This window comes from Benincasa hispida, chromosome 1 (genome assembly GCF_009727055.1).
Source record: "Benincasa hispida cultivar B227 chromosome 1, ASM972705v1, whole genome shotgun sequence".
Classification (NCBI taxonomy): Eukaryota; Viridiplantae; Streptophyta; class Magnoliopsida; order Cucurbitales; family Cucurbitaceae; genus Benincasa; species Benincasa hispida.
Window position 1 is genome coordinate 81189895 of NC_052349.1, and position 15329 is coordinate 81205223.

General features: G+C 36.5%; 1 protein-coding gene across 18 annotated transcripts in view; it reads left to right on the forward strand.

Moving 5' to 3' along the window:
* The first annotated feature begins 1031 nt into the window (after positions 1-1031).
* LOC120082749 (endonuclease MutS2) overlaps positions 1032-15329 on the forward strand; it is a 72479-nt gene continuing 58181 nt past the window's right edge. For 7 of the 18 annotated variants that reach the window (XM_039038071.1, XM_039038039.1, XM_039038085.1 and 4 more), the window contains exons 1-2: positions 1033-1426; positions 4195-4323. In XM_039038071.1, the coding sequence (XP_038893999.1) occupies positions 1157-1426; positions 4195-4323 (399 nt within the window). In that variant the 5' untranslated portion in view covers positions 1033-1156. Of the gene's footprint in view, positions 1427-2134; positions 3521-4194; positions 4324-15329 lie in introns of all 18 variants that reach the window. The other 11 variants (XM_039038063.1, XM_039038046.1, XM_039038166.1 and 8 more) reach the window with 7 other exon arrangements.

Genomic DNA, 15329 nt, shown 5'->3' on the forward strand with positions numbered 1-15329 from the left:
CTTAATTATAAAAGAATTGGTTATGGGTTGATTCTTCAAATCGTAAAAAAAGTAGTAAATCGGTTTGGTTCTCACCTACAATAGGATCCATGCAGTTAAATATCAAAGAAGAAATTTTGGGAGTGGAGTATGGATTTCAAACCATTATAAAAATTATCAGTGTCATTTCTTTTTCTCTTTGATGCACTTAATTGTTTTTATGAGAAATTGCATGCCAAGTGATTTGCTTGTACTCATTGTGCAAAATATTAGTTGCTTATTTGTTTATTTTAGATTAATTAGTTTCAATTAAAATTTGTCAAAAAATTTATTTTTTCAAGCAACCCTATTCACCATTTCCTTGCTCCTAGGTGCTAGAGTTTTCCATGTCGATTGATATCAAAGAGAGAAAGAGATGAGACTAAGGTTTAGAAATATAAATTGAACGAGAGCGTAGTATTATTTCAAATATGGTATCTTCAAGAGTGGAATAATCATCGAGAGAGGAGATTCAAGTTATCTGAATCGTGTTAGAATGGATTGGATAGAAAAATTTATGAGAGAGAAGATTGAATGAGAAGCCTAATTTAGGTGGGATGTTTTGTTTTTGTAATTAAAATATAAAAAATTTTAAAATTTAGGGGACGTTTGGGGTAAAAATTATCATAAGATTATACTAACCTCCATTGTTACAGTAAATATTATTTTAAAACCCCCAATTAGCTACAATAAACACTCATTCAAAAACTCAATTTGCTATAGTGTTACTATTTGTTACATATTTTATTATTTTACATTCATAATTTTTTATTTTATACTACCATGTTTACTATTTCATTTTCAAACTAAAATAGTTTACACCTCAGAAATTATTGTAATCTAAACTAAAATAATTTATATCCTAAACACAAACTATTAAAATCCAATTACAATAATTTAGAGTATAATAATCACCTTATTACTCCGAACAGTCCCTTGAATAGTAGGGGAAATAATTTCCCGATATTTTGAATTATCGGTACTATTATCCGAATATATTTTTCAGGAAAAGGAAAAACCGTATACAGTGGAAGGCAGATGTTACCATGTTGGAACGTAGAGATAGCTATTAGCGGGAGCGGTGAGTTGTTTGGACAAAGCTCTCTCATCCCTTGTAGGTGTCAGGAAGGGTAAAACGATGCTCTGTGCAGCTCTTTTTGGGCATCCCCTCACCTGGACCTGGACCTGGACCAACTCTTCTACACTGCCGGTGCCGGTTAAATTCCAGCATCGAGCTGCGTCCGTACACTTATCCCTCTCTGCAAACATTCCCGTCGGCAGTGACATTAGAGATAACAGAACCCAACATTCAGTCCACCTGGACAGTCTCAGAGCGCTGGAATGGGATAAACTTTGCGATTCCGTCGCTTCCTTCACCCGCACTTCTCTGGGGCGTCAAGCTATCAAGGTCTGTATCGCAGCTAAATTGTCATTTTCCCGTCCATGGTTCTGTTTCTCCTATGAAGAGCACTGCTTCACCTTTTGATTTATAGGATTGAATGTATGTTACCTAGCAAGGCCAAACTAATTCCTGAAAGTTGGATATTATCATAACTAACCGATTGAAAAAATCCGAATCTAAAAATATCAACTGCTACAAGATTTCATTCAAGCAATTGCTCTGTTATACCCCTCAAATTGGAGCTTGAGTGGTGAGTTTAATTTTGTAGTGGATGAGGGGTGTGTTTTACATACATTTTCAAGTATTTAATTTAAAAAATAAGTCATTTTGGTGGGAGCGTTATTTTCATTTCTTGTTAAAAAAACAGTAGATTTTTTGTGATGATCGTTTTAGCCTATAACAAGATTTCTTAAATTTACATACGTTTCCTTTGGCGATTCCTTATTCTTGAATAAACAAAGAACCGTGAAAGGTAAGTGCTCTCTTCTCTTCCTTCCTTCCCTTTTCCCTTATCAATTTTAGTCTTCTTTCGTTGCTAGTTTTAATAATTCCGCTTGTCCATTCAGATTCTTAAGTAATTTTGCTGTCAGTATTGTTCTTTATGTTTCAAATTCTTTTTTTATTGAAAGTTATATGGAGGTGAGGAGTTGTTGTATTCACTATTCTTATTTCTGAATTTCCGTCTGGAATGATACTTTTTTTTTTTGGTCGGAGACATGAGTAACACGCGGAAGCAAAACAAGTAAGAGAGGATAGTAGGTATCACAAAAGTATGGTATTTGCCATCCTCACGCCTCCTTCTAGGCGAAAGATGTAAGCTTGGGAGGGGGTGTGACATACAATCTGTTTGATCAAAAGTCTTAAAGGAAATTTTGGGAATTCTTGATTTTAGAAGGTAAAGGAAATGGTTGGATTGGATGAGAACCTCGGAGTGATGGTCATTGCATTGCACGATGATCAGAGACGAAGAAGGGGAGGGAATCCCAACTTCAGCCGGAATGAAACTTGTGAAGTTCTTCTTAACTTTGATCGACGCTTCTAAAAGGTCCAACCGGGAGAGGGTTTTCTTGGCCACTTCAATAAAACCTCTGCAGGCGTCCCCGATAAATTTGAAGGAGCTGTCATCCCATCGATCTAAAGGAAGATTCCTAATTCTAATCCAATTGCCATAACAAGGGACGACCGGTTATCTTTTGCGACATTGTTGCTCCATGGGGACAACTTGAGAGAGAAAGGGCCCACCTTGTAGCACTCCTTGATTGCACCAAGGATTGTGGCTTGATCTGTGCTTTCACAACGTAAAAGGGCACGATTGGCTTGTATAGGGTTAATGGCACAACAATCACATCCATGGATTTGTAATGCTCTCATAATGTTGTACCAATCATTGTGGAAGCATTGCCTCTTAACGATTATAGTTGTGTTGAAATGTAATGTGGCATGTGGGTACTCCAAGGCTGGCTTGATCTAATGAACGAGGTCCGAAGTGAGCATTAACGGAGATTTGGCTTTAAGCGCCTCTTTGGGGGGGTGGGTGCCTCAGAGCTGTAGGGGACATTTGTGGCGGCTAGTTGTGGGTCAAGCTTCTTTTTTGGTATTACAGCAAGGTATAAAAGGCTTTCCAACCTCTTTTTCCTTCGCCAATCGGTATAAGGATCTTGTTTAGGCCACCATTGTTATCTAGTTTGGTAATCTTGATTAGGATACCCCTTTTGTTTGATGATTTTTCAATCTAGATCGTTTGGTTGTCGAAGCGAAATTCTTTGAAAAATTTCTGGTTTAAGGGGGCAATCAGTAAGATCGAGAAGGTTTTGGTGATCCAATTGAGTGTTTGCCAGTGAAGGGAGATGAAGAATGCACGATCTTTTGTGGTTTCGGTCAAATGGATGTGGGAAGCCCTGTAATACTCATCGGAATCAATGGAGAAGACTTTCCGGTCTATGGTCACTGAGGACTTTGACGGAGGCATTTCGGCTATGGATAAAATAAGGCAGTAGCATGATTCATGGCCGCCGGAGACAGATCGGTAAGGGGAGGCGAGTCGGGATGGAGGAGAGAGAGTTCTCCGGAGACAGATCTTTGGCTGCCAGAGACAGATTGGTAGGGGTTGTTTTCTGTATCCCAACTAGCATACTTCTGCAGAATGTTTCAAACTTACCCTAGAGATCTTCCTAACTAGCCAGAAAATACTTTTTAATGCATGAAAAATAAAAAATGCGGTGAACTCTTGATTTATGGTTCCAATTAACTTTAATTTTTTATTTTTTATTTTTTATTTTTTATTTTTATTTTTTATTTATTTATCTTCCGTTTTATATCTGGTACTCTTTGAGCTTTGTCTCTAGCCATTGATGAAAAAATTTGTTTCTTGTTAAAAAGAAAACATGTATTTTTCTTCAAATCAAGGAGGTAAGCCTCCTCCATCAAGTCTCAATTCGTCATTCAAGAATGCATTTTTTTTTTTACAAGTTGAACAACGGCCAATTGCCAATTGTTTTCACAGATAAAAGTACCCAAATAGTATTTAGCGGCAACTAGAGAAAAGGTCTCTTGATAGTCCATTCCATAAGTTTGGATGGAGCTTTTAGCCACACGACGAGTTTTGAAACGCTCTGTACTACTATTTGCATTGTGTTTGGTTGATAAAATCCAAATTCAAGTTCAAAAATTATTTCAGTAATATTATGAACATGTAATTGATATTAATTACATTTGTGAATTTCTTTATGTTCCATTTAAATCTGTTTTGAGTCACTTTATTGTTAAATGAACAGGCCCAACTTTGGTCTTCGAACTGGACATATGAAGAAAGCCTTAGACTTTTGGATGAGACTAATGCAGCAGTAGAAATGCACAAGCATGGTGGCTGCAGCTTGGATTTAAGTGGCGTCAACCTTCATCTGGTTAGTGCATTGTCACATATTTTCCCTTTTTACCATTGTGAAATCATCTGAAATTTGGGAAGATGGGAAGGGAAGGTAAGAGAGTTTTTTCCTTGGACAAAATTTTGAAGCTTCAATGAATCGGTATTTTGTCTTTTTAACTTCTTTAATGGTCAATGGAGAGTCCAATCGGGAGATACCAACAGTCAAACTCTGTACTGACTTAAATGTAGGCGCCTCTTTGTCTTTTTCAATAAAGGGAAGTGAAGAGGACACGGACACCATTACCGAATATTCATCCGAAGAATTTAATTCATTTTGCTCACCAACCTCAGTAATGCAGTGCTCAAGAGGCAAGGCAACTGAATTATCTTCCATCTCCAACCTACCTTTTTGGGTTCTTCTAAAGATAGCGCTTTAACTAAGTCGTTAAAAACGCCAATTTGACAAATTGATTTACAAGCTGTCTACAAAAGTTGGTTATTTGCTGATAGCATATCTTCTTCCTGAAAAGGTCTAACCATACATTGTTTCATCATTAGAGCTGAATACTAAAGCCATCGTCAAACCAACTAGAGGGGGTGGTGAAGACCAATTCTTGGAGAACTTTAGAAAACTTAGCAATTTTGTTATATCCTTTAAATGAAAATTAACCCTTTAAATAGACCCAAAGAGGAAGGGCTTGGTCACACCTATACTACAACTAATCCTAAACAAAGTTTAACAAACTTGGCAAACTGTAAATAGAAAATATCAACACAAAAGATAATGAATACCAGCAGCCTATACAATCGGTAAACTACCCAAAAGGCTCGTACTTGGGGAGTGTTGGATTTTCATTTTATATTGTAAGCATGAGTTGTATATTAATTGTCTTTTTTTTTTTTTTTTTCCTTTTCTTTTTTGAATTGCTTGTATTGTCTATATTTTTGTTAAATTTATATGTTATTTTTTTCTTTAGTGATAGATGACTTTTCTCCTAGTTAAGAACTTGTGTTTGATTCATAAAATATAAGAGAAATATGATATTTTATTTCTTAAAATCCTAGTGTTTTTTCACCTTGTTTCCGGAAAAAACAAAAACTAAAAGTAGTTACTGATGCCATTGTGTGTTGTTGTTATTATTATTATATTTTCATTTTTTTAAACAAAAAATGATGCTCAAAAGATGCAAACTCTTATAGTAAAAAGAAAATTACTAATGTACTATGTACTTTTGGAGAATAAATTTCTTATCATTTAGTTAGATAAAAGGTACATATATATAGGAGAATGAGAAACCCTAATCTAGGATATACAAAATTACAATAAAGGACGACTGTACATGTTAATTTAATTATATGTTATAACACTCCCCCGCAAGTTGGAGTAAATATGTTAATCATGCCCAGCTTGTTGCATAAATAACTTATTCTTGCTTCATTTACATCTTTGGTAAATATATCTCCCAACTGTTCTTCAGTCTTCACATATCCTATAGATATTAACCCATCTTGTATTTTCTCGTGAACAAAATAACAATCCACTTCAATATGTTTAGTTTGTTCATGAAATACTGGATTGGATGCAATGTGAGTGCAGCTTGATTATCACACCATAATTTAGTTGGCACGGTAACGCTGAAACCCATCTCAGATAAAAGTTGGTGTATCTGCTAGAAACCATTATTCTTTTCTCTCAATCTTAGGAGGAAAGGATTTCTTAAATAGAGGATTTCTTAAATAGAAGAAATACCTAATTACAAATAAGAACAGAATAAAATATAGCAAATGTAATACAATAAGTACAATATAAAATTTCACAATAAAGGAAATAATCAACATTCCCCCTCAAGCTGGTTTGAAGATATCATTCATAGCCAGCTTGTCAATCAACTTGTTGAATTGCCACTTTGGAAGACCTTTGGTTAACACATCTGCAATTTGCTCTGTTGTCGGGAGAAAGGGAATGCATATTATTCCTGCATCAATCTTTTCCTTTATGAAGTGTTTACAACTTCAATATGTTTGGTCCTATCATGAAGGACTGGATTGTGGGCAATTGTTGACTTGTTATCACAATAGATGCATATGGGCATTGTCTAAGAGAAATTCAATTCTTCCAATAGTCTTCTTATCCATATGCCCTCACAAATACCATGGGCTAATGTCCTAAATTCTGCTTCAGCACTACTTCTTGCAACCACACTTTGTTTTTTACTTCGCCAAGTAACCAGATTTCCTCCAACAAAAGAACAATACCCCGAAGTAGATGTTCTATCAGTCGTTCTTCCTGCCCAATCAGCATCAGTGTAAACCTCAATGTTTAGGTGGTCATGCTTCGTGAATAATATACCTTTTCCTGGAGTACCTTTCAAATATCTCAAAATTCTATAAACTGCTTCAAAGTGAATTGACCCGGGAGCATGCATGAACTGACTTACTACACTAACTGCAAAAGCAATGTCAGAATGTGTGTGAGAGAGGTATATGAGTCTCCCTACAAGCCTCTTGTACTTTTCCTTTTCTTTTACTTCTTTTGCAGTTGTAGCAACCAATTTTAAATTTCGCTCAATAGGAGTTTTTGCTATCTTGCAACCAAGTAAACCTGTCTCATTCAGTAGGTCAAGAATATACTTCCTTTGGTTGACAAGAATGCCATTTTTAGATTTGGCAAACTCCATTCCTAGGAAATACTTTAAGGTTCCCAGGTCCTTGATTTGAAAATCATTAGCAAGGTTTTTCTTCAAGATATTCAGTCCTGTCTGATCATTACTTGTAAGAATGATATAATCAACATACACTATCAAAATGACCAACTTACCACTTCCAGTATGTTTATAGAACATAGTATGATTAGCTTGACTTTGACTGAATCCATAGCTTGTGACTGCCTTTCCAAACCGTTCAAACCATGCTTTGGGAGATTGTTTAAGCCCATATAATGATTTTTTTAACTTGCACACTTTGTTAATCTCGAGATCCACCTCAAAACCAGGTGGCAAGTCCATAAAAACCTCTTCTTCAAGATCCCCATTGAGAAATGCATTCTTCACATCAAGTTGATAAAGAAGCCAATCAAAATTAACTGCCACAGACAACAAGATTCTAATAGAATTAATTTTAGCTACTGGAGCAAATGTTTCTTGATAATCAATGCCATAGGTCTGAGTGAACCTCTTGGCAACCAATCTGGCCTTGTACCTTTCAATACTACCATCAGCTTTACATTTTACAGTGAACACCCATTTGCATCCCACCGTCTTCTATCTTTTGATAGTTCGACTATGTCCCATGTGCAATTTTGTTTCAGTGCATTGAACTCTTCTATCACTGCTAATTTCTAATTCAAATCATTTAGGGCTTCCTGGATATTCTTTGGAATAAATAGGTTGGTTATTTTTGATGTGAAGGCTTTATGACAGTCGGACAATCTATGATAAGAAAGATAGTTTTCAATGGGATATTTGGTGCATTTACGAGTACCTTTCCTATGGGCAATTGGAATATCAAGATCAAAGACATCAAGTAAAGGATTAGGAGGAGATGAAGAACTAGGAGAAATAGAAGTAGAGTGTCTAATACCTGGATCTTCAGGTCATTCCTCAGAGTATTTGATTGGTCCTGTGATAAGTCAATTGTCTGATCTCAGACTCTTTGAGTCAAGTTTCTTCTAGTATAAACCTAAAGTTCAGGATTTCGACTTGTAGAGTCATTTTGTAGTGTTTCTCCCCCTAAAGAAGGACTCTTCATACTTGGTATCGAAGGACTAAAGTTCATAATGGTAGGACCACTGATGTTTGGGAGAGATAAAGTATCCCAAAAATTATCTTCAAGGTTAGATATCTCCTCCTGAAGAAAATTTGGGCAAAAAAAGGTTGATTTTCCAAAAAAGACACATCCATACTCTCAAAATACTTGTGGGTCAAAGGATCAAAACATTTGTTAGCTTTCTTATGAGAAACATAGCCTACAAAAATGCATTTAGTGGCTCGAGGATCAAGCTTAGTTCGAGAAAGTGGAGAAGTATGGACATAAGCAGTACACCCAAATAATTTAATTGGTAAATCAGAAGATAGCCGGTTATTAGGAAAAAACTCATTGAAGTGATTAAGAGGAGTTTTAAAATTCAAAACCTTAGACGGCATTCGATTGATCAGATATGTAGCTGTAAGAACGGTCTCACCCCACAAATATTTTGGAACATTCATAGAGAACATAAGGGCACGAGCAACTTCAAGTAAGTGTCTATTCTTTCACTCAGCAATGCCATTCTGCTGAGGCGTGTCATGACACGTAGCTTGATGAAAAATGCCATTTTCTTGCAAAAAAATGGTTAATTGTTCATTGAAATATTCAATGTCATTATCAGAGTGAAGAATTTGAATTTTAGTTCGAAATTGAGTCTTTATCATATTGTAAAACCGAACAAAAACCTCTTTTACCTTTGACCTTTTTGTTAACAAATAAAACCAAGTTAAACGAGTGTGGTCATGTATAAAGGTAACAAACCAATGCTTACCACTATGAGTTAAGACTTTAGACGGACCCCAAACATCAGCATGAATTAAGGAAAAAAGTGATGAAACCTTGTACGGTTTAGGCAAATAGGTGGATCGATGATGTTTGGCAAAAGTGCAACTTTCATATTGAAAAACTGAACAATCAAATCCTTTAAATAAATCGGAAAACAGATACTTTAAATAAAAGAAATTTGGGTGCCCTAATCTACGATGTCAAAGCATGATAGTTTCTTTAACAGAAGGAGAACAAACACTACTCAAGCCTTGAACTTTTTTATGACTAGCAGAAACTTCATCAAAGTAATAGAGACCGTCAATCATCCTAGCACGTCCAATCGTCCCCCCCCCGATTCCTGATCCTGAAAGATACAATGAGTTTCACAAAAGATTACACGACAATTAGCATCCTTAAACAAGTTACAGGCTAATTTTGGAACATGAAGGACAGAACGTAATATAAGTTTTGTAGTCAAAAGAATAGTTCCTTTTCTTGCAATAGAGGTGAAGCTGCCATCGACAATGTGAATTTTTTCATTGCAATACACAGGAGAATATGATTCAAATAAACAAGAGGAACTGGTCATATGATCAGAAGCTTCAGAGTCTATAATCCATGGAGATGAATTAAGGCAAGAGAGAGTTTGAGGACAAGTACCAGATTGTGCCAAGGAAACACTAGGATTACCAGATGATGAATTGGTTTGTAGCAGCTTCAAAATTTGATCAATTTGCTCTTTGTTAAACGGGCTGGAGTCAACAACATTAGCATTAGAGGCATGTTGCTTAGAACTTTTCCAATTCGCAGGTTTTCCATGAAGTTTCCAACAAGTTTCATGTGTATGTCGAGGTTTATTGCAATGGTCGCAAACTCGAATGATGGGTACCTTAGTGTCCGACATATCGTTGAAAAAAAAGGAAACCCATAATACAAAATCAGTAGATTTGGAAAAAAAACAACACAATGGCTTAAACTAACCAGCAACTAGGAAAATTATAGCTGACGGACAGCGGCAACCGATCGGCAGAAGACTGGATTTTTTCTAGGGTTTCAAAAAGAAAAAAATAGGTTTTTAGGGTTTAAAAAATTTTGTTGCTCTGATACCATACTAGAAACCATTATTCTTTTCTCTTATTAATCTTAGGAGGAAATGATTTCTTAAATAGAAGAAATACCCAATTACAAATAAGGAAAGAATAAAATAATTACAAATAAAGAAAGAATAAAATATAGCAAATATAATACAATAAGTACAATATAAAATTTCACAATAAAGGAAATAATCAACAGTATCCATACTATTTCACACGTGGATTGTGACATAGCTCTATATTCTGACTCAGGAATCGAACAAGAAACTACATTCTGTTTCTTACTTTTCCATGACACTAGGTTTCCTCCTACAAAAATACAATATCCAGAGGTTGATCTCCTATCCTCTCGAGATCCAGCCCAATTAGCATTTGAAAAACATTCAACCCTTGTATGACCATAATCTTTATATAAGATCCCACGTCCAAGTGCAGCTTTTAGATAACATAGAATTTGTTCTACTACAACCCAATGATCCACTGTAGGAGAAGACATAATCATAAACTAACTCACAATACTCACAGAGTAAGCAATATTTGGTCGTGTCACTGTCAAATAGTTCAACTTTCCAACTAATCTTTTGTATCTCTCAGGGTCATTAAATAATTATCCTTTTCTAGTGTTATAATTCTATAGTTAGGGTTTTCCATTCTTGTAAATATTTTGTGATATTTTCCTTTTCTATGCTTTGTACACTTGTATATATTCATATCTTTGGTGAATGAATAAAGCATTCTGATTCTTTCTCAAACCTAAAAGTTTTACATGGTATCAGAGTCCTCTAAACAAACTTAGGATTTTGTGAACCTTAGGGTTTGAGAATTTAGAATCCGTTTGTGATACGTTTAGGGTTTTGTGGAGAGGTGGGTTTACATTTTTGCTCACAAACGCCGTCTTTGGTTCGTTCGTTGTCGTTAGCCGCTGCCGCCACCGCGGGAAAAAAAAGGCTATTTTTTCGACACCGCCCAGTTTGTCGAGGAGCCCAGCCGCCGATCTATAAAACCCTAAAGTTCAGATCCCATCTGACCAGCGCGTGAGGCTCACGCGCCAATTGTTCCTCTTTTTGTTGTCCGTCCATGCACCGGCACGTGTAGGTGCGCGTGCCCGTCTTCTATGGGTTTCCTAAGTTTTGTTGACTCTTCTTGGTGGTGTGTTTGTTTGGGATATATAGATATACTCACTGCTTGTAAAGACATCAGTAAATTAGGGTTTGATTCTCCGCTGTCTGGTGTCTATTTTTTGAGGTAATGGCTGATAAGAACCAGTAGTCATGTCTGAGATTGTTCCTATGGTGTCAAAAGTAACTGAACATAAGTTGAATGGATCCAACTACTATTCATGGAGATCAAATGTTCGCCACTTTATTAGGAGCATGGAGATGGATGATCACATCACAGAAGAGCCACCGATTGATGCTAATAAGAAGATTTGGTGGCGGGATGATTCAAGAATGCTTCTACAAATCAAGAATTCTATTGACCGTGAAATTGTTGAACTAGTAAATCACTGCGAATCAGTCAAGGAACTATTGGAATATTTGGATTTCCTTTATTAGAATATTAATAGTGTTTGATGTTTGTAAGACTCTATATCAACCTGATCAAGGAGAAAAATATCTTACAAGCTACTTTATGGAGGTTAAAAATACATGCGCGGAATTCAATGCCTTGATGCCAATCAGCACGGATCCAAAAGTTTTAATGGCCCAACGTGAAAAATTGTTTATCATGAGCTTTTAGTAGGTCTTGCACCTAAATATGAGATGGCCAAAGATCAAGTGTTGTCAAGCTTGAATATCTCATCGTTGGAAGAAGCTTACACTCGAATACTTCGTACTGAAAAGACACAAGCAGTTACATCATCTGTAACTAGTAGTTCTTTGATTGGGTACACGAATGATTATAGAGGTAATAAGGGGGTTGAATCAAATAGCTCCAAAAGTCATCCCAATAACCAAAGATCAAATCCAGGAGGTGCTGTTTGCTATTATTGTCATAAACTTGGCCATACGAAGCGTGAATGCAGAAGATTGCTGAATAAGAGTCAGAGGATGCCATCACCCTCCGCACATGCCGCTTCTACTCCTGGTAATCTTGACAGGTCAATTACGATTTCTGCAGAGGAGTTTGCTAAATTTCAGCAGTATCAAGAGTCATTAAGGGCATCATCTTCTACTCCCATTACGGCCATTGCAGAGACAGGTAACATTTCTAAATGCCTTATTTCCTCCACGTCAAAATAGGTCATTGACTCTGGTGCTACAGACCATATGATAGGTAACCCTAGTTTATTCTCTAACCTTTGTACATCTACCTCTTCACCTAATGTCACTATAGCTGATGGAACCTCCACTCCTGTTTTAGGATCATGAACCGTCCATCTTTCTGAATCAATTTCTTTATCATCGGTTTTAAATTTACCACATTTCTCGTTTAATTTGATTTCGGTCAGTAAAGTCACTCGTGATCTTCATTGTTATGTCTTCTTTTTTCCTGGTTATTGCTTATTTTAGGATCTTACGACGAAACAGACTATTGGTAAAGGGTGTGAATTTGGAGGTCTTTACATCTTTGAACCACAAACACCTATGGCCATCACATGCTCAAACGTGTCGTCTCCCTTTGAAGAGCATTGTCGTTTGGGTCATCCGTCTATCTCTGTGTTGAAGAGTCTTCGTCCACAACTTCAACATTTGTCTTCTTTAGATTGTGATCATGTCAGTTTGCTAAATTTCATTGTTTGAGTTTGTATTCTCGAGTCAATAAACGAGTTAGTGCTCCTTTTGAATTAGTCCATTCTGATGTTTGGGGTCCATGTCCTGTTGAGTCCAAAGGAGGGTTTAGGTATTTTGTTACATTTGTCGATGACTATTCTCGTGTTACGTGGTTATATTTAATGAAAAGTCGTTCTGAGTTACTTTCTCATTTTCGTAACTTCCATGCTGAAATTCAAACTCAATTTAGTGGTGCTCTTAAAATCCTACGGAGTGATAATGCTAAGGAATATTTCTCTCATACACTCAAGTCTTATTTAGATACCCATGACATTTTTCATCAATCTTCTTGTGTCGATACTCCATCTCAAAATGGGGTTGTAGAACGAAAGAATCGTCATCTCCTTGAGACAGCCAGAACTTTGATATTTCATATGCATGTTCCAAAATCTTTTTGGGCTGATGCTGTTTCCACAGCTTGTTTCTTAATAAATCGCATGCCCTCTTCCATTCTTAAGGGTGAGATACCTCTTTGTACTTTATGCCCCAAGCAACATTTGTTTCCCATTCCACCCAAAATATTTGGTTGTACCTACTTTGTTTGGGATGTTCGGCCTCAGCATACCAAGTTGGATCCAAAGTCCTTAAAATCTGTTTTCCTTGGTTATTCCCGTGTCCAAAAGGGGTATCGGTGTTATTGTCCTAGTCTAAATAAATATTTTGTCTCTCCTGATATCACGTTTTTTGAACATACCCCATTTTTTTCATCATTGTCTTTCTCTTTGAATAAGAGTAAGGGGGGAGCATAAGGAATTAGAGGATGATTTCCTTGTCTACATTGTTATTTCTCCTTCTGAACCTCTTCCTGATTCATCTCTACTTGTGGCTACCTCTACTCTTCCACCCATCGTTAAGGTCTATACTCGACGACAACCTCCTTCAGTTCCATGCCCTGTACCAAAGTCTTCTTCGTCATTGGATCCAGAAACGAGTGATGATCTTCCTATTGCTCTTCGTATAGGTAAACGTACATGTGCTCATCCTATTTCCTCTTTTGTTTCATATAACCATTTGTCGCCTTCCACATGTTCATTCATTGCATCCTTAGAGTCTGTATCTATCCCGAAAACTGTTCATGAGGCTTTGTCTCATCTTGGTTGGTGTGCTGCAATGGTGGAGGAGATGACTGCCTTAGATGATATTTGTACTTGGGATTTAGTTTCTCTCCCTGCAGGAAAGAAGGCTATCGGTTGCAAATGGGTGTTTGCAGTTAAAGTCAATCTTGATGGTTCTGTTGCTCGGTTAAAAGCGCGCCTTGTAGCGAAAAGCTACGCACAAACTTATGGCGTTGACTATGCTGATACTTTTTCTCCTGTAGCAAAAATGGCATTTGTGAGGTTGTTTATTTCATTAGCTTCAATCAATCATTGGCCTTTACATTAGCTTGATATTAAAAATGCATTTCTTCATGGTGATCTTCAAGAAGAGGTGTATATGTAGCAACCCACCAGGATTTGTTGCTCAGGGGGAGAATGGAATGGTGTGTTGCCTTCGTAAATCCTTGTATGGATTAGAGCAGAGCCCATGAGCTTAGTTTGGAAAATTTAGTCAAGTGATTGAAAGCTTTGGAATGCGGAAGAGCATGTCAGATCATTCAGTCTTTTTTAAGAGATCTGAGGGTGGTGTCATCTTTTTAGTCGTATATGTGGATGATATTGTGATTATTGGTGATGATGCTTTAGGTATCCAATCTCTAAAGACCTTTCTTCATAGTCAATTTCATACAAAAGATTTGGGCATGTTGAAATACTTTTTAGGAATTTAGGTAATAAGAAGCAAGAAAGGAATTCTATTATCATAGAGAAAATATGTACTTGACTTGTTGACTGAAATAGGAAAGTTAGGAGTTAAGCCATGTAATACCCCAATGATGCCCAACTTACAACTCACCAAAGATGGAGAACTGTTAAAAGATCCTGAAAGATATAGGAGGTTAGTGGGAAAACTTAATTACCTTACAATGACTCGACCCGACATAGCTTATTCAGTAAGTATTGTGAGTCAGTACATGTCATGTCCTACAATTGATCATTGGGCTTCATTAGAACAGATTCTTTATATAAGATTCCACGTCCAGGTGCAGCTTTTAGATAACATTGAACTTGTTCTACTGCAGCCCAATGATCCACTGCAGGAGAAGACATAAACTGACTCACAATACCCAAAGAGTAAGCAATATCTGGTCATGTCATTGTTAAATAGTTCAACTTTCCAACTAATTTTCTGTATCGCTGAGGGTCTTTAAATAATTCTCCTTCTCTAGCAAGTTGCAAATTCGGTATCATCAGAGTACTAGATGGTTTGACACCTAATTTTCCAGTCTCAGACAACAAATCAAGTACATATTTCCATTGTGACAGATAAATACCTTTTTTGCTTCCCATTACTTCAATACCCAAGAAATACTTCAATTGTCCCAAATCTTTAGTATGAAATTGACTCTGAAGAAAAGTCTTGAGAAAAGATATACCTGATATATCATTTTCAGTGATAACGATATTGTCAACATATACAACAAGCAAAGTAATACCATTATCATATCGTCGATAGAATACAGGATGATCAAAAGCACTTTTCTTCATACCAAAACATTTGAGTGCTTGACTAAACTTACCAAACCATGCACGAGGACTTTGTTTCAGTCCATACAAAGATTTTTGAAG